The sequence below is a fragment of the Capsicum annuum genome, chromosome 1, assembly GCF_002878395.1.
Source record: "Capsicum annuum cultivar UCD-10X-F1 chromosome 1, UCD10Xv1.1, whole genome shotgun sequence".
NCBI lineage: Eukaryota > Viridiplantae > Streptophyta > Magnoliopsida > Solanales > Solanaceae > Capsicum > Capsicum annuum.
The window spans coordinates 196,745,943-196,765,164 of NC_061111.1; the positions used below are offsets into that span (position 1 = coordinate 196,745,943).

The following is a 19,222-nucleotide window of genomic DNA, read 5'->3' on the forward strand; positions in this document are numbered from 1 at the left end:
GAATTTGAATTCTTCTTGAAGAGTTCCACAAAAGTAAAACTTCCTTCTTTATGCTGAGAGAAGAGATGAAAGGTCCCATTAGGCGTGCCAAAATTTATTGGACAATGAAAATTTTTAGGTCGAAAATGAAAAAATTGGTACAACAAAAATATTGATTTCAAATATAATCAGTTTATTGATATCAGTGTAAATGTTACAATCTCTATGAATTCTCTGATTCGCCTTTTCAAATATAAATTCAAGGGCTTAAAGTTTGATCTTGAATTTGAACTTGATTTGTTGATTTGAGGGACTTGATCTTTACTTGTGCTTGAATTCAAGGGCTTTTAAGTTTGTTCTTGAATATTGCGGTCTTGATCTTGAATCTTGATGAACTTGATTTGAATGCTTGAGCTTTGTAGAAAAATCGTGGTGTTTAATCCACGAGCTTTCTCTTGCTTCTTGTTAAAATTTTGGGATAGAATTTTGGGGTTCTTTTTTCTGAATTATGAGACCCCTATTTATAGTTGTAGAAAGAGTAGAGTCATGATGAAGAAATACTTTCTTTGACCAATCAAATCAAGTGACGTAGCATCTTTTATGGATTTTTGATTGACCTGTTGCATCATTTTAACACGTGGTACGGTCATATTGGCTACTTCATTTGACTTGGCATGCCACGTCATGCGACGCCACGTCATGCGACATGTGACGCTCTTTTGGGCCTCTAGAATATGACAATACCTTGGGCTTAGTAAAGTGAGTTCATCATTTGTAGCCTAAATTAATAGACTAGCCAAATAAAGATTAGATTTTATTTAAATCTACACATGTTTGGACTTAAATAATTAATCCAATTATATTAATCCGCAATATTTATTTGCAACTAATATATTTTGAATTTAATATAATACGAATTTTGTATGGATTAAAATTTAATAAAATTTCAACACCCACAAATGCCCCCTACTTCAAGACTTGTCAAGACATTTAATATTTTGGAGATTGGCCTTGAAGTATGATTATTTAAACATGTTTCCTTCGTGCTTCAAAGATTTTCATAAAGCTGAATCTATGCAATTTACATATTGATATTGCCTCTCAAAAAATTTCTTATTTTTTTCATAAATCTCTACATGTAAGATCCGTTGGTGAGGCATGATATCTCATTCCAAATAAATTTTGAAAATTTTTTTACCACCTTACTTAACTAGTCTTCCAATTTGAATTTATATTGGAGAAAAAAATAACCCTCAATTTGAATATACATGGGAGAAGAAAATAAACTCCAATTTAAATTTATATTGGAGATGGAAACTCTTCCAATTTGTATTAGAGAAGGAAACAGCCTTCAATTTGAATTTGTATGAGAGAAAGAAACAATCTCCAGTTTGAATTTGTATTAGAGATGGAAGCTCTTTCAATTGGAGAAGGAAACATTTATCCTACAACTCTAGAAAAGGATGTAGGTTTTTCACTTTTTCAATATCAATTTTCGAATTTTCAAGCCATAATAATATTAAGTCAAATTCTTTTCCTGCTACGTTTCTTTTATTTTTGTCACTTTTTTTAGCACAACATCTTAGTGGTAGAAAATTCATATCTTATTGTAGGAATATCGAAATCATGAAACGTTTGATATTCCAGAAACTAGACTTCGAGATCTATAACATATCCAAAATTTAGCTTTAAATTCCTTCAATATAATTCTTGATAATTTTTTGAAGTTAACCCTGAATTTTATCATGCTGAAAATTTCAGATTTGAGCGTCCTTACTAAAACTTTCATATCTTGAAGCAGGAATGACGAAATTGCAAGTTGCTTGATTCTTGAAACTAGACACAAATATATACAGCATATCCGGAATTTATAATTTAATACCTTCAAGATTATTTTAGGTATCATCCCAAAATCAGCACTGAGTTTTGATGCATCAACAATTTCAGATTTACACGACGTCACCAAAAAAATTATATCTCAATATGGGAGTATTGAAATCATGATCCTCTTGATTCTATAAATGCCGGAAACACGCATATATACATATCCAAAATTAATATTTTAACACTTCTTGGATTGTTCTAGATGATTTTTTGAAGTCGATTTTATATGTTGTCCGACAAAGAATTTCAGATTTGCGTTGCTTTACCAAATAATTTATATCTTGATGTAGGAGCATCACCACCAAAGAGCGTTTTGATTGTTGCAAATTAGATTCTGAGGATTTATTCTCATTAAAACATCTTGTCTCAATCCAAGTTGGTGATATACAACTTTCAAGGTCGTAGCGCCCTGACAGGTAACATCCCTTCTATTTGTGTTTTTACTTTCTTTCTTGTTTCCCCTATATTTATTTTCATAGGATTGAAACAAATATGCAACACTCAGCTTAAGGTGCTAGAGTTTAACTTCGCCTCCGTCACCTTAAGTTCGAACAATTTTGCTTTAAGACGGTGGACATCGGCTTAAGGTGCGTGAGTTTAACTTCGCCTCCATCACCTTAAGTCAGAACAATTTTGCTTGAAATAGGCGCAATTTAGGTAAAATAGCCCCACAAGAACTCTAATAAAAATTGAACTCTTCTTGCAGAGTCCACAAAAATTCAGTGTTTACAAATGTCAAGAACTCTAACAGAATTTAAATTCTTCTTGTAGAGTTCTACAAGATTTCGATGTCTGTGAATGCCCCCTATTTCAATGCTTGTCGAAATGTATACTTGATGACGAGGCATATTTGAATTTGATATAGATTTCTTCGTAATTCAAGGATCGTTAGTAGCGTATTTTGAATTTGATCTCAATGAACGGAGGGTTTGTGGATCTTCTTGATTATTTGATTATCAAGAATCAGGGGATTTTGATCTCTTTGTGAATATCCCATGAATTTTTGAGATATTTGAGATCTTGGAAATGTTAATCTCTTTATTAATATCCTATGAATTTATTGGGACTTTCGAGATATTAAAGGTTATCAAATCAGGGTTTAAGATAGAGTAGCCTCAAAGAACTCTAACAAAATTTGGATTATTTTTGAAGAGTCACACAAATTTTAGAACTCTAAGAATTCTAACAAAAATTAAATTCTTCTCGTAGAGTCCACAAATTTTTTATTTCTACAAACTCATTATCCATAAGGCTGCGTATCATTTAATGTCATTTTCACATTAAATAATATATTTATTATAAAAAATTATTTAGTAATTTCAAAGCAATAAAATGAAAGTTAAAGAATTTAGTTCTCTTCATTCTCATTGTCTGTATTTTTCTCAAATTCTTATTTAAACGAGATATGCATAGCTTATTAATTGTCATTTTCACAACTAACATGTGTTCAGGAATCTTGATTAATTATGTCGGAATCTTGATTTGCTATAATCAAATTCTTCAAGCCTATATTCAATACTGCATAACCTTTTAATAATTGTTGAAATGCTGTAAATTTCCGTATAAGGACAAACCTATTTAAATTCAATTGCGTGACGGAATGTGGTTGAATTATTAGAATTTTTAGGATATCGTTAATAAAATAAATTGGCATGTTTAGAAATAAAATAAGACAATACTTTGAGTTGACATTTTATTTTTTACAATTAAATAATATTTGAAAACAAATTACCAGAAAAAATATTATTTAAAAATCCTCAAATAGGTATGATTTATTCATAATTCTCATTTTCAAAGAGCCAAAAAAAATTATTTATTTTTTTCAACAAGGAGACAAAAATATAAAGACTTTAGCATCCTAAAAAAAAAAAGAAAGAAAAAGTACTTTGATTAGTGATCACTAGATATGGATTAGGATTCTACGTTGGCCCATAGCCCATAAGTTTGTTGGCCCAATTTTATAGTTGTGGACGTTAAGGGGCCGTTTGGTTGCCAAAGCAATAACGATGGATGAATCTTTCCTAAATTTTGGGATCTATTGAAATCTCATTCACCAACAATTGACTTATTTACTCCCATTCGTTCATTTAACTTGTATATTTATCCTTTTGATTTATTTTCAAAATTTAATTAAATTAGATTAGTTTAATATTTTAAATATAGAAATATGAAAATTATATGATAATTAATAAGTTGCAATTTTTGTTATATAAATATGATGAAGAAATATATTTTAAAATATTAATTAAATTATATAATTTGACTTTTTAAAGATAAAATGTGGCAAATAAAAGTGAACGAAGAGAGTATTATTAAACTAGTACAAACTATTTAGGAAAATCCATTAAATCATCTTAGATGGATTCAAAACCTTAACTTACATGAGATGATTTTAACATTAAAGTCTTCGTGAAATTGACTTTTAAAATGCAGCTATCTTTTGGAGTTAGGATTGTGTAGAGATTCGTGTAGATGATTATTTTTAAAAATCATCTTTGTTGATACTTTTTACTGTAACTCTCCGTCACAATTATGTACCTCTATTGATATGGCGCGAAATCAAGAAAGAAAAAAAAATTGTGATCCGTATCACTCAGTGATCACTTGTACGACTATAAGTCAATTTCACTATGGGTAATTAAAGGAGAACTTTAATATTAAATTATCTTTAACTATGAAATAATAATAATAATAATAATAATAATAATAATAATAATAATAATAATAATAATAATAATTGGACAAACAAATTGGGAAAGGAGTAATTAGCAAGAGGTTTAATTTGTTAGGCCTTGTATATTGGTATATAGCTACAAGGTCTTACAAATTGAGTTATAAAGACAGATGTAATTTCATAAGTAGAGTTGATGATGATATAATGTATGTAGGCAGTCCTCAACTATTTATTTTATTGACCATTGTATTTCATTTGTCTCATATTGTAGCGTGTTGTATCAGACCAAAAGATTTATTGAGTGAGAGAACGAAAGAAAACTCTAATTAGCTTCATTCTTGATTCGATTGCAATAGAAGAAGATATAGTAATAGAGTCAAATCATGATTAGAATCAGTATGAATAAAAGGAAGAATTCAACCTCCTTCTTTCTAATCTTAAGCCGTACCGCGTACCTAAAAGCAAATCTCAACTTCATACCTTACCCTACCTCATGAAGTTAGAACGACTGTTTTCGAGTGATCCTCAGCTGAACTATAAATTAAGATATATCCTCTTCCTTTCAAAAAAGAATGATCTATTTTTTTTTTTTCAGTTTTTTTAAAGAAAAATATTTTTTTTTGCAACATTTTAGTTTCAACTTTCAATGTGGCATATTTAAGAGTACAAGATTAAAAGATATTTACTATACTTCACGTAATTTTAATTAATAACATAATTTTTTAGAAATCTTTTAAAATTTTGTGTTTAGTCAAACTATATATATTTTTTTAACGGAGGAAGTATATTGTTTAATCTTAAAACTTCCACTTGTAGATGCATGGGAAGCAACGTCGCTTATCTTATCTTAAAAAAGACTGTAAAAGGGTGGGGTCATTCTAGTTTATTATATACTTTAGTGGAAAATATTGTCATTGACTGATGTAATTGACAAAGAATCTTTTCTTAATTTTTAGATTCTAAAATATATTTTTCGATTTGAGCTTAATCCCAAGAATCGACAGCTAAATAGAATTCCCCACATCAATTGTCAGTGTCATCACTCAATAAAAATACATAAAAAAATAAATCCCAATTGATATCATAGCTTAATATCTTCCTAAAATGCTTAGGAGTCGATTGAAAGAGTATTATTTTGATAATTTATGAATTAAATAGTAGATTATTTAAATTTGGAGCAATGTATAATTAATATATGAATTAGTTATACACCCTACATGATATTATAGCGTGTATAATTAATACACCCAATTTGGTGCGATTAGTAATCCATGGATAAACATGAGTAAAGACAAAAATGCCCTCAAACTACTTTAAATTTTTTTCGAAATCTTTTTTAATTTATTCAGTGTGAGATACTTCTTTTTAAGTTATCAAGATAATAATATTCCTCCAAATAATTTTAGTCGTAAAAAAAATTATTCCATTAACTTAAAAAATATTTATTGGTCAAAATCTCAAAACAAATTGCATGATTGCATACAAGCTTTAATTTTTGTAAATAGAATATTCATAAATAAAAATATTTTTTCTACTTAGCTCAAACACTCTACGAAACACAATTTTATGTTAATAATAATTCTATCATCTCATCCAAAAGTTACATGTATCTTCCTCCAACTTAAGAACACCATAAAGTGGGAACAACAATCAAATGATGAACAAATAAAGAAAAGTTGACAATAATAATAAAAAAATTTACAAGTGAATGATTAAATCTTAAAATTTCAAAAAAGCTATTATTTATATTATTATTTTTTTATTTTAAAAAGAGAATAATAAAAATTTACAAAAAAAATACACAAAGTTATAATATGTCGAAGTTATTTTTATAAACAAACAACATTCTTTTTAAAATATTACAATAGATATTGTTTTCAATACATAAATTTAAAGACTGTATAAAAAATAATCTCAGCATTACTAATTCAAACATTACTAATCTCAGCACTACTAATTTCAATATTACTAACACCCTATTCAGTACTATCTATACAATCTACCAAACGACCCAAAGATACAAAATCCTGAGTGTATCAGTCAGTGGTGGAAAATGTATTCACTACTAGAAATATTAGTAATACATAGATAAAATTAAATAATTTTTTGTCATAAAAAATAATTTAATAATTTTTAGAACAAACAATAAAAGTGAAGCGACAACTCATGAAACTGACTGCATTATTGAAGTTTCTTTTTACATTATTCGATAGTATATATAAATTAATATACATGAAAAGAATTATTCTATTAGCAGTGACACTTTTTTTTTTTTTTTTTTTTTTTCATACTGCATTACCTTTTAATAATTGTTTAAATATTATAAATTTCCGTATAAGGACGAACCTATTTAAATTCATTTGCGTAAAGGAGACGTAGTTGAAATATTAGAATTCTGAGGAGCTCGAAATATATATTTCCTACATTTTTAAAATGAATGACAGTGATTTAGAAAAAACATAACAAAGTATAACTGTTATGAGAATTTAGGATATCAGTAATAAAATAAAATTGACATATTTAGAAATAAAACAAGAAAATAATTTGATCTAATATTTTATTTTTTATAAATAAATAATATTTAAAATAATTACCAGTAAGAAATATTTAAATCCTCGAATAGATATGATTTATTCATAATTCCTCATTTTCAAAGAGGCAAAAAAAAATAAAATTTCAACAAAGAGAAAAACATAAAGACGTTTGCATCCTTAAAAAAAAAAAAAAAAGTACTTTGATTAGTGATCACTAGATTTGGATTAGGATTCTACGTGGGCCCATAGCCCACAAGTTTGTCGGCCCAATTTTATAGTTGTGGACATTAAGGGGCCGTTTGGTTGCCAAAGCAATAACGGTGGATGAATCTTTCCTAAATTTTGGGATCCATTGAAATCTCATTCACCAACAATTGACTTATTTATTCCCTTTCGTTCATTTTTGTCGTATCTTTATCAATTTAATTTATTTTTAAAGTTAAATTAAATTAAATTAATTTAATATTTTAAATTCAGATGTATAAAAATTATATGATAATTACTATAAGTTGCAATCTTTATCATATTAATATGATGAAAAATATATCTTAAAATATTAATCGAATTAATATGGTTTGGCTCTTTAAAAGTGAAAGTGTGAAACGTGACAAATAAAAATAAACTAAGAAGGAATTATTAAACTAATACAGACTATTTAGGAAAATCCATTAAACTATCTTAGGTGGGTTCAAAACCTTCATAGACGTTTTTAGCATTAATGTGTTCGTGCAACTGACTTTTAAAATGCAGCTTATTTTATTTTTTTTGGAGTTAGAATTGTTTAGAGAATCTTGTGGATGATTATTTTTAGGAACTAATCATCTCTAGTGATACTTTCTAAACTGATTTTTAAAAAGGCCATGTTTCCACATTTTATGCATTATTATTAAAATAATTTTTTCAACGTGTTTAGATATGATTTAGGTCTGCGCGATGTGATTATAGTATTATACATTTGGCATTTCAACTCACCCCTTATATGATGGTTCAGATTTATGAATGATCTATATATAATTTTTAAACATTGTTATGAGCATATTGTGAATACAGATAAAGAAATAAAACACACATATATATATATATATTTGGCAGGAAATTATAAATAGGCCAAAATAAATGATATTTTCTCCGTCTCAATTTATGAACCTCGATTGACTTGACACAAAATTAAGAAAAAAAAGAAACTTTTAAAAAATTGTGGTCTATAACACTTAATGACCACTTATACGACTATCGGTCAATTTCATCAAGGATAATTAAAGGAGAATTTTAAAATTAAATTATCTTCAATTATAAGAAAGTTAAATTTTTTCGGGTACAAACTACAAAGAAGAAGAGTGTGTCATAAATCGGTAAAGGAGTAATTAACAAGATGTTTAATTTGTTAGAACTTGTATATTGGTATATCTTCAAGGACTTACAAATCGTGATACAACGATAACATATTTAATGTAATTTCATAAGTAGAGTCGATGAAAATATAATGTATGTAGGTAACCCTCAACTATTTATTCCATTGATCATTGCATTTCATCATCTCGTACTGTACCTTGTCGAATGAAACCAAATAGATTTATTGAGTGAGAAAAAGGGAGAAAACTCTAATTAGCTTCGTTCTCGATTTTTATTATGATAAAAGAAGATATAATGATAGAATCAAATCACATTTAGAATCGATCCAAATAAAAGAAAGAATCCATTCTCCTTCTTTCTGACTTTATTGGCCTTACAACAGACCTAAGAGCAAGAAAGTCTTAACTTCATACCTTACCCACCTCATGAAATTAGGGAGACTTTTTTGAGTCATCCTCAGCTAAACTACAAGTTAAGGTATATTTTTCCGTTTAAAAAAGAACGACTTACTTTTTTCCTTTTAGTATGCTTTAAAAAGAATGATCCTTCTTTTATTTTTGCAACACTTTAATTTCAATTTTCAAACTGACATGTTTAATATTACAAAATTAAAAAATATTTTAGTATATTTTACATAATTTTAATGTAATGTCACAATTTTTTTAAAATACTTTCGTTAAATTAAAAAATATATAAAGGGAGTATATTGTTTAATCTTACAAGGAAACTTCCACTTGTAAATGCACTGGGAAACAACGTCTGCTTACCTTATCTAAATGACTGTAAAATGGTGGGGTCAATCTAGTTTTATTATAAACTTTAGGGGGAAATATTGTCATTGACTGATGACAATTGACAAAGAATCTTTCTTAATTTTAGATTCTAAAAATATATTTTTCTATTTAAGCTTAATTCCAAGATTCGTCAGTTAAATAGAACCCCACATCAATTGTCAACGTCATCACTCAATAAAATGCACAAAAAAGAATTCCAATTGATTTCATAGCTTAATATCTTCCTAAAATAGTTAAAGACAAAATCCTCAGTGTATCAGTCAGTGGTGGAAAATGATGCTATTAGAAGAGTAAAAAGATATCATTTTTTTCCAGTTTTTTTGCTGAACTTTCTCTTATATGTGTGAAAAGGGGTTGGCTTTCAAGATTTTGAATGAGCGGTGGCAGTGAAAGAAGAAGCAAAAGGACAAGAATATAAACAAAGTGGTTTGTTTGGCTTCCCCTTTTTCTTTTTGGTGCGTTTAGATCATTGCTTACATACAAAGTAACTAACTGTGATCTATACTTTTTTGATGATTGGCTTGTATTGCAAGAAAGTGTTATTTCTGTTTTGTGACTTTATTGTTGTGGATCAAAGGTTAGTTTTTTCTTCTTTGTATAAATTGTGGGGTTGGGTTCTTGTTCTATACAGCTTTAGAGCACAAAATCCAGGTATAAAGTTAACATTTTAAAATTTTCAATTTGGTGAAAATTTATTAGTTGTTTTTATTTTTAATGTTAAATGATTATATGGGTAGTGAAAATTGTGCAAGCTTTTTGTGGTTTTAGATAATCTATAGATGGACTTTGGAATCTGTCTTCTTGTCTCCTCTGGAGTGATTAATATTAACATTTAGAGAGGTTGATGCACCCAAGGGTGTGGCCTAGTGGTTAGTGAAGTGGCGTGAGCACCATGAGGTCTCATGTTCAATTCCCAAATCCGAGCTGAGACAAAACACTTGGTAATTTCTTCCCATTATTCTATGGAATTAGTCGAGGTGCGTGCAAGCCGGTTCAGATACTATGGTTATAAAGAAAAAGACATGCAGAGAGGTTGACTTTCTGCTTTTTGTGTGCACAGTGTGGTGATTTTTTTAATTTGAGAGAGAGATACTAGAGGGGCTGATTTCTTGATCCCAAGTATTTTCGACAGAGATAAGGTGTTGGGGTAGTCAAGATTTTTTTTTTTTTTGCCATCGAATCATGACTAGTGTAGGATGATATTATAAGCAGTTGGTTAAAAGTTCTAAGGGATGTATAAGCATGTCCTAGGTAATTGAATTTTCATGACTTCAAGAGTGTTCCTTAAGGGAGTATAAGTAGTGATTGATACTTATAAGCAAGGACTAAGCAGAGTACATAGTTTGGTGATGAATTATAAGCATTCCTATTAATTTAGTCATAGTTGTCTTGTCATGATGAAAGGAAAGGAAAAAAGCTATGGAAGATGTACGAATGCAATTTTCAAAGCGTCAACATCACTTAACAAACAATTGGATATCTCGTAACTATTCAAGAGCTGATAGGAGTCTGTTTAAATACTTGTCATTCTTTATTAACTAATCGAGTTTAAAGTAAAGATTTTCCTCTAAATGTCACTGTAGTAAGAATAAGAAAGTTTCTGCCATAGGCTATGAATTCACTATCTGATACCTTCTTTTGCCGTGACTAGGATCCCAACATACTTGTGTTTCCATCATGCATCTATGGTGGCTGTTATTTGAACTCTTCACTTATTGTATGATTTAGTTTCTTGGTTATGCTATATTTGGTGTATATACTGTGTATTCTGCAACCGTCGACCTTGAACAAGATGTGTTTAGCATCGCTACTTGTGTAAGATTGCAAGATGTAAATATTCTGTTAGCACACGAGGTGAGAATGTTGAATCTACTGTGTAGCTGTTCATTGCTTCTTTTTTTGGTTGTTATTGTGTGGTTCAATTTTCTCAGTGAATACTGTGTGTTGTTAAGTCAATGTAACTTTGCATCTGAAGCCTCATCTCTTGGTTTGCAGATTTTTCATTCATCGAAACACTGCCAAAACTTCTATAGCACTATGGTTAATCATATTGAGGATGATGAATCATTGACAAAACCCCTTGGAAGGTGTTCAGTGTTTTATTATGGTGTTGGACACATGCTCAACGACATAACTTCAGCATGTTGGTTCACTTATCTCTTAGTCTTTCTAACAGATATTGGATTATCCCCAAGGTTTGTTACTCATTTTCTTGCTGTTGGGCACTCGGATGCGCATGCCTCTTTCAATAATCTATTTAGCATTAAGACAAAAAGAAATAGAAACCCCTTCCTGCATCTTAAAATTTGCATTTACCTCTTTTACTTTACTGTGATGTAGCTTGTCTGCTGAGACCGATCTAACATATGGCCACCTTTTTCGCAATTTTCGAGTTAATGCTTACCACAACTTTATGTACTTTGAATAGAGTGTGTTGTGTGAATATTATGAGTTCAGTAGAGTGTGCTAGGAGCTTAGCTTCTAGTTAGTAAATAGAAAGACTGTTTTCATTTTTCAGATACAATCATAAGGCATATCTGTAACCTAAACTGCGGATACAACACTCGGGATGGGCATATGAAAATTGAATTGAGCACTGCCCTGTCATGCTGGTGTTAGCATATCGCATCTATGTGTAAGGAGACGGGGAAGAAGTGGATCGTCTTCTTATTCATTGTGTCTTTACCATGAGATTATGGTGGGGTATACTTAGCTGGTTCGGAGTTTCTTTGGTAATGCCAAGAACTGTGGAAGATTTAATGTTTTGCCGGAGAAGCGAGAATAGGAGGAGAAGACGTAAGGCATGGAATTTACTCCCTCTTGCGTTTATGTGGGTTGTGTGGAATGAGAGAAATAGGAGAGCTTTTGAGGGGGTAGAGTCGAGTTTCTCTCAGTTGAGTAATAGCCTCCGTGTCACTTATTTTCTTTTGGCGCACCCATAAATTTCCTTGTACAGAAGAATGGGTGGACTTTGTAGAGATTCATATTTTGTAGATTCTTTACCTTTTGGTTTATCTTTTGTATACGGCAATTTTGGCCTTGTTTATGAATGAAATACATTTACCTTGTCAAGAAAAGCATATCACATCTAACTAACGCTTTATGGATTTTATAATGACAATTGAATTTCTTCCACCTGACTGATTGGTAATGCTATCCTGACTTAAAGGGCTCGCTGCCGGACTCTCAATTGTGATAGTGGAATTTCATCCTTGATTCACCCCATTCAGTTAGCCACTACTGCACTCTCCCCAATTTTTCAAGCATGTGGCTTCTACACTCCTATGTCCCTCACGTTTCATTAACACCCCCCAACCCCCCAATCTTCTCCCAAATAAACTCAAAAGAAAAGGATATATACTATATAGGATACGTTGTTTGTGAAGCAGTTGATTGTGTATTCATGTATACCATGTCTGTTTCTCAGTGATGCTGCAGTTGTAATGCTATCAGGTCAAGTTGCAGATGGATTGACAACTGTATTTGCTGGGGAACTGGTATCTCTCAAGAACATAACTACTACCTGTTCTTCGTCCTTATCACTTCCTTTTTCAAACTTTTACACTTGCTATGACACATGTATTGTTCAAAGTCTTTGATTATAAACTTAGCTCTACTAGACTTTAATTTGAATATCACGAATCTTTTTAACTTTGATCCCTACTTAGTTTAAAGCATCTATGGTATTTTTCCGGAAAATGGATGAGAGGACTTAAGAAACCATGTTCAGATATTTTAATGTCACTTCCTAAGAGAGATCATGAAGTCATTGCTAGATGAAAACATGCTCTACCATTTTCGCCATTTCTCATCTAAACATATGCTTGTCCGTTGTAAAATGTTTAGTTTTTCTTTTATGAGTATTCCAAATGTATTGTTTATGCTGCAGTCATTTTCTTAATAATATATTGGTTAGTTGAATGTATTAAGTAACTTTTGACGTGAGAACAGCACATAGTCTTTTACAATAATAATAACTATGCCTCTACCCCAAGCTAGTAGTGCATACAATTTTTTTTGTTTTGACATTATTTTTGAACCTTCTAACTAGTATTTGTTGTTTTACATGATAGATAGACAGATTCGGCCATTTTAAAGTATGGCATCTTGCAGGATCTGTCTTGGTTGCTGTCTCATTTTCTTCGGTGTTTGGTGGTTGCTTGCCTTGTAAACTTATTGGTTCTGATTCGGCCATGCTGCAAACCATTGGTTACAGTGTGTTTGCTGCAATCTTCAATATGGGATGGGCTGCTACCCAAGTATCGCACATGTAATGTCTGCTGTTATCTATCTTCTTGTGCTAAATATTACAAGACTGAGTCGTGCATTCTAAAGACTGTCATTCACTCCTGAAAACCTTCTGATGGCACGATTAACATAGTCACTATTTTAAGGGCCGTTTTCTGTGACTAAGTAAATGATTTAGATCCTCCATCAATCCTTTATATAAAAGCACCGGCTAATCCAAGTACCCCAGTCCCGCTCTGTAACACCATAGCAAATTTCACACGGACAAAACACAGGAATGTCTAGGGTATTTGAGAAAGCAACCCAAACCCTAATGATGTGCTTTTAAAGTCGTAGCCCCAAATCGAACAATAAAACTAGTGGGTTGGGCTGACAAATATAGTGTTAGAACTGAACTCCTGTGACAGGATGGTGGGAAAACCTAAGACAAAGAAGCTAAGTCCAAAAGGCGATTATATGTGATGATCGTGACGGGGCGGACTGACTGGCTTCTATGTTGGCAAGCTTCCGAAGAGGTGGTGTATTCACATTTTAGGCAAATCCATCCCATAAGAAGAAAGCATCTTAGGCAAATATAACATCGGAAAGAGAGAACAGTAAAACACTTTGCAATACAGAGGATATGTTCACATGGTACGTGTACTCAATATGAGTTATCCAAAGGACAAAGTTGTGAGACCAGTTGGGCCAAAGCAGACATGTGTGCCATGGACTTGGACTGTGATATGCTATTCCTTGCTTTTGTTACAATAGCTTCCTGATTGCTGTGGATAGTAAACTGTATACAGATGGTGAATATAGCTTGCTCTGGACTCCTCTCATGACACTAGTGTTTGTTCCCTAATTAAAGTTTTTTCCCTCCCTATTTTGAACTCAATATTTTGGAAAAATGTCTGTCAGTGTATTTATGGTTTCCCCTCAAATAGCAGTGCCATAAGGACATCTGTTCATTCTTTAATACCAAACTTGTATTCCATATCTATCTCCTTTGATTCTCCGCGACCACTCCTTTCATCCACTCAAATGTCCGCAAGACCACACATACGCCACCATCTTTAATATCAGAAATTATCACTCTCCTGCGCACCAGCTACAGTGATCATCACTTTTGCGCACTGAAGTTATGTAGGATCCTGATAATTATCATGAAGTTACCGCCTTTAGACAAGTAATTGCTCTTCGAACATGCTAAACTTTTTCTGAAATTTATAGAGTGCAGGAGAAGGGGAGCTTTGGAGTAACTAGTAAAGTTGCTACCATGTGACCAGGAGGTCACGGGTTCAAGCCTTGGAAACAACCTCTAGCAGAAATGCAAGGTAAGGCTGCGTAGGATACACCCTTGTGGTGGGACCCTTCCCCGGACACCGCGCATAGCGATAGCTTTAGTGCACCGGGCTGCCCTTTATAGAGTGCAGGTATAACTAAATTGTAATAACTTGAGGACAACTTTAATCTTCTAGCACATGCACCCCGTATGAAATTTTACCAAGCACAACCTGAACATTAGCTGATACTTCTTTGAAATTTTTTAACAAGATATATGCTTGCTGTAGGTCTATGGTGAACTGCATTACACTGAACTCGACAAGCAGAGTAGTTTTAGCTAGTTGTCGCAATGCTTTTACAATGGTTGGTAGTCTCCTCCATGACTTCATGCAAATTTTCCTAATACATGAGAGCAGTCATTAACTTTTGATTTGTTCTCCATTTGTTTGAACGTGATGAATTTGAAGGTTGCAAACCTTAGCTTATACGCAGTTGCTTTTGTCGTGTTCAATGTCGTCGGAGCAGGGACACCTGCTGCTGTTGAGAATCAGGTGTTTGACTTTTTAGTTGTTACTCTATTTACTCTAATACTTCTTTTGGGTTTGTTCTCATTACTGTTTGGATGATCAGTATCGTTGGATTGCATATATATCAATTTTCATTGGAAGCTGCTTCGTCGTTGTGTTTGCCTTTGGAATCAGAGAGCCAAGGTCTGCACATGTCTTATTTCTCTATTTTTGAGTGAATTCATTGGCTGCATTGATTCTAGAACTGAAATTCTATTTTTAAGTGAATGCATTGGCTGCATTATTAGCTTGAACTGAAATTTAATGAAAATGCAATTGTTTGTTATTATTTGATTGCTTGGATAAATTAAAGATAAAATCACTTTGTTTGTGAGTTTTGATGGAGCTAACCACTAACCAGCTTAGGCATTCATAGTTGTGCAGCTTTTCTTTCTTCATAAAAGTATAGCTTCATTTGTGTAAAACCCAGTTGAAAAATAATACTCCCTCCTGAAGAATAAGTTGGGTTACATAGAAAAAAATGATAATTATGCTAATTTCGAAATGAAAGATTGCTTTCAAGTACTATGAGCTGTCAGTATAAAGGGGTAGTGCTTGATAATTATCGTTTAGATGTTAATCTTGAAGTTTTGCCTTTCTTGGGCAGGTTGAAACTAGAAGCTCGTGTCAAAGGTTATGTTAGAATTTCTTGGATGTATTGGTTTAAGAAGATTTTATATCACCAAGTTGCTCTTGTTTACGTGCTTACTAGACTTGTGACTAATGTCTCCCAGGTGAGTATTATTTCTTTTGAATGAAGCCCTTTTCAATGGTTATTACAATAGTGACATGGATTTCAGTTTGATCATTTTCCCTAAGCATTCACTTGGTTTTATAACCGATACAGTTCTTGTAATTGCAGGCCTTTCTTGCTTTCTATGTGATAAATGACCTGCAGATGCGTCTATCTTCAAAAGCTTTGGTATCTTTCTGAGCATTATTTCCATTTAAAATTAAAAACTTTTTATTTGAAGAGAAGGGCAAGGGAAGCAATACAGTACTAACTCTTGCTCCTGCACTTAATTGATGTGGATAGGTCCCTGCTATCATCTTTGTCTGCAGCTTCATTGTATCCGTCCTGCTACAGGTCCAGACAGAAAAGATTTTTTCATCAGTTGTATCTCTAAATTTCCAGAGCCTTTTTTTTGGCCTGTTCTCTTTCCCTGATAGTTGTATTTATATGCAGGAGATTAAGTGGACAAGCAAGCGATTGAAGGGCTTTTATACTGCAGGAGGTCTCCTTTGGGTGCTGTGTGGCACAGGAATACTCCTGCTTCCAAGAAACATGAATGCATTTATGTATATCTTGGCGATATTCATTGGCATAGCAAATGCCTTGATAATGGTAAGATTAATGTTCTATGAGCTTAGTGTGATATCAAGTCTTGAAACTTCATTTTAGCAATTTATCCTGTTATACAGCACATCTATTTTTTGCATTAAACTTGTAAAAAACACGGGATGGGTGGTTGGTCAACCATAAGGGAGCAATTATTAACTGAGTGAAAAGTTTAAAACATTGGTTTTGTTAGTCCATATATTCTTGTTTATTTCTGCTGACATAGGCTAGAGAGATGCTCCATGCAATGCCTTCATAGACTACTAGATGGTCAATCCTCACTTTCTAATCATAAGTTAAATGGACCAAATACCCCTTTAAGCATAGATTGACTCTCTTTGTGGTTAACCACATAACCTAATTGTCACCTTGAATATGTGGAAATACTAATCTCATTCGAAAGGACAATTTTTTCATTTATTTCTTAATGATATTATTTCAACAAAGTAACTCTATTATTGTGGTTTCTGCTTAATTTTTGGCACTTATTTGAGTTATATGAAGTTCCTAACTAACAGCGAACTTATTTAACTGGAGAATGGGGAATTTGGTTCAGCTACATGCCTTACATGTATATAGTTTACGATGCTAGTTTCATTGTAAAACATGCATTGTGATCATAAAGCCTACAAATACAATCTTCATGTGCACCTCTTTCCTATGTGAATTAACAGGTAACTGGAGTGGGCATGCAAAGTGTCTTGGTTGGCCGAGATCTCAATGGCTGTGCTTTTGTGTACGGATCATTGAGCTTTCTGGATAAAATGATATGCGGAGTGGCTTTGTTCGTTCTCGAGTCATATCAGAGTTAGTATTCGGTTCCATATCTCTCTGTTATCTTGGAGTAACCGGTAAAGTTGCTGCCATGTGACCAGGAGGTCACAGGTTCAAGCCTTGGAAACAGCCTCTGGCAGAAATGCAAGGTAAGGCTGCGTACAATGCACCTCGTGGTGGGGCCCTTCCCTGGACCCTGTATATAGCGGGAGCTTTAGTGCACTGAGCCCTTTTTTTAAATCTCTCTGTTATCTTGATCAATACACAGCTTCAATGTGAATCCATGCTAATTTTTCGATATCCATTGCTGAACGTGTCTGGGGAAAACTAGTGAATTAGCTCCATTTAAATTTCATTAACGCCTCTTTATCTGCCAAGAACTTTTTTCTTCACCCTCTTATTTTCGTCGTCCCTTATATAAACCTCTAGCAGAGATTTCTTTACTTCACTATGGATTTGTTACCCGAAAGTTTCTGTTAAGATCTGTAATAGGGTACGGAATTCATTTCCCTTTTCTTAATTAGACTATTTTTAGTTCCCTTTCATCAGATAACTCTTTATTTACTTTGGCAATTTTCACCTTTTTTATTCAGAATCCTCTCCGGAACTGCACAACTGCAGTCTGAGCTACCATTTCTTCTCCCTCAATCGGTATGCACTAGGTCTCGTTCCAGCAGTTTGTGCGCTCCTTGGGGTGATAGTCACCTGCAGTATGAACCTCCAGACACCCACATTAGTGCCTCTGGTGGAACCTCTACTGGGCTAACACCTAAAAGCTGATCATCTTATAATCGGTACGAGGGATTCAAGCCTTGCTGATCGGATATGTTTACAGATGAAATTTTTTCAGCAGACACCACTTGGCGCTAAGATTATACAGAGCATTGATTCCATTGGTACTCCGCTTAGCTTCTTTCCGAGCAATTTCAACCAATTTTAGGATCCCTTTACAAATTATTTATGTACATACATATTCGGATCTGTATCAGTACAATTACATGAAGAATTATAGTCTTGAAATTAAATTGTCACAGATGTACAGAGCTAGAAAGATGTTCATGCTGTAAAAACTCTTGAAGCATGATGGAATTAGTTTGCTTATTGTGGTTTCATATTATGTGTGCAATTTGTTCTATACTACTAGAGTAGCATGGCCCGTGCTATTAAGATATTTTGATTATGTACGATAAGTTAGATTGATGTCAACATGAATATACAAAACATATTAATTACTTGATAGTATTTTTGAATGAGCCAAATTATTTCACAAGATCATCATGTATAACTTACTTATATAAATAACACAATTCTATGCATTTTGAAGTTCAGATTTCTACATTAAGTATAAAATATGAGATTAAAATTGATACATAAGACTTGACACCTGATATATAAAATAGAGAATAATTATTGAAAAAGATAAATGATTATTTAGTCATTGCATATTACATCACATGTGGGTTGTAACTAATAGGTTAAAATTGCATTATATTCCCCAACTAAGCCGACATAAACATCCTTTGCTCTCATTTCTCCTTTTCTTTTTATTTGTCAACTTGTTCTTTGAAGTTAAAATTAAATTAATATTTTAAATTTAAATTTTAAGTGTTTTGAAAATTATATATATATATAAAAAATATAAGTTACAGTCTATCATATTAATTTAAGTTATTTGACTTTGAGAACACAATAAAACATACTTCTGTAAATGTTTTTATTGAACTTTGCTTTTGTATATGTTCTTTCCATTGAAACGTAGGAGCCATTTGTTAGAGTGTATAAAAATAATTTTGAATAAAATATATTAGTAA

At 32.1% G+C, this 19,222-nt stretch overlaps 1 protein-coding gene across 9 annotated transcripts; it reads left to right on the plus strand.

Annotated features, from left to right (window-relative positions):
* Positions 1-1,324: 1,324 nt before the first annotated feature.
* LOC107843360 (major facilitator superfamily domain-containing protein 12) lies at positions 1,325-18,523 on the plus strand. 9 transcript variants are annotated; one of them, XM_016687637.2, is made up of 15 exons: positions 1,325-1,444; positions 2,154-2,279; positions 9,570-9,644; positions 11,214-11,413; positions 12,646-12,715; positions 13,292-13,488; positions 15,020-15,095; positions 15,200-15,283; positions 15,363-15,442; positions 15,906-16,032; positions 16,161-16,220; positions 16,335-16,385; positions 16,485-16,643; positions 17,312-17,444; positions 18,005-18,523. In XM_016687637.2, the coding sequence occupies exons 4-15, from the start codon at positions 11,256-11,258 to the stop codon at positions 18,175-18,177; spliced, it is 1,368 nt and encodes a 455-aa protein (XP_016543123.1). In that variant the 5' UTR covers positions 1,325-1,444; positions 2,154-2,279; positions 9,570-9,644; positions 11,214-11,255; the 3' UTR covers positions 18,178-18,523. The 9 variants fall into 9 exon arrangements, with proteins under 9 accessions (XP_016543123.1, XP_016543095.1, XP_016543114.1 ...); XM_016687609.2 differs by lacking the exon at positions 1,325-1,444 and adding an exon at positions 1,467-1,878; XM_016687628.2 differs by lacking the exon at positions 1,325-1,444 and adding an exon at positions 1,478-1,502.
* Positions 18,524-19,222: the final 699 nt, after the last annotated feature.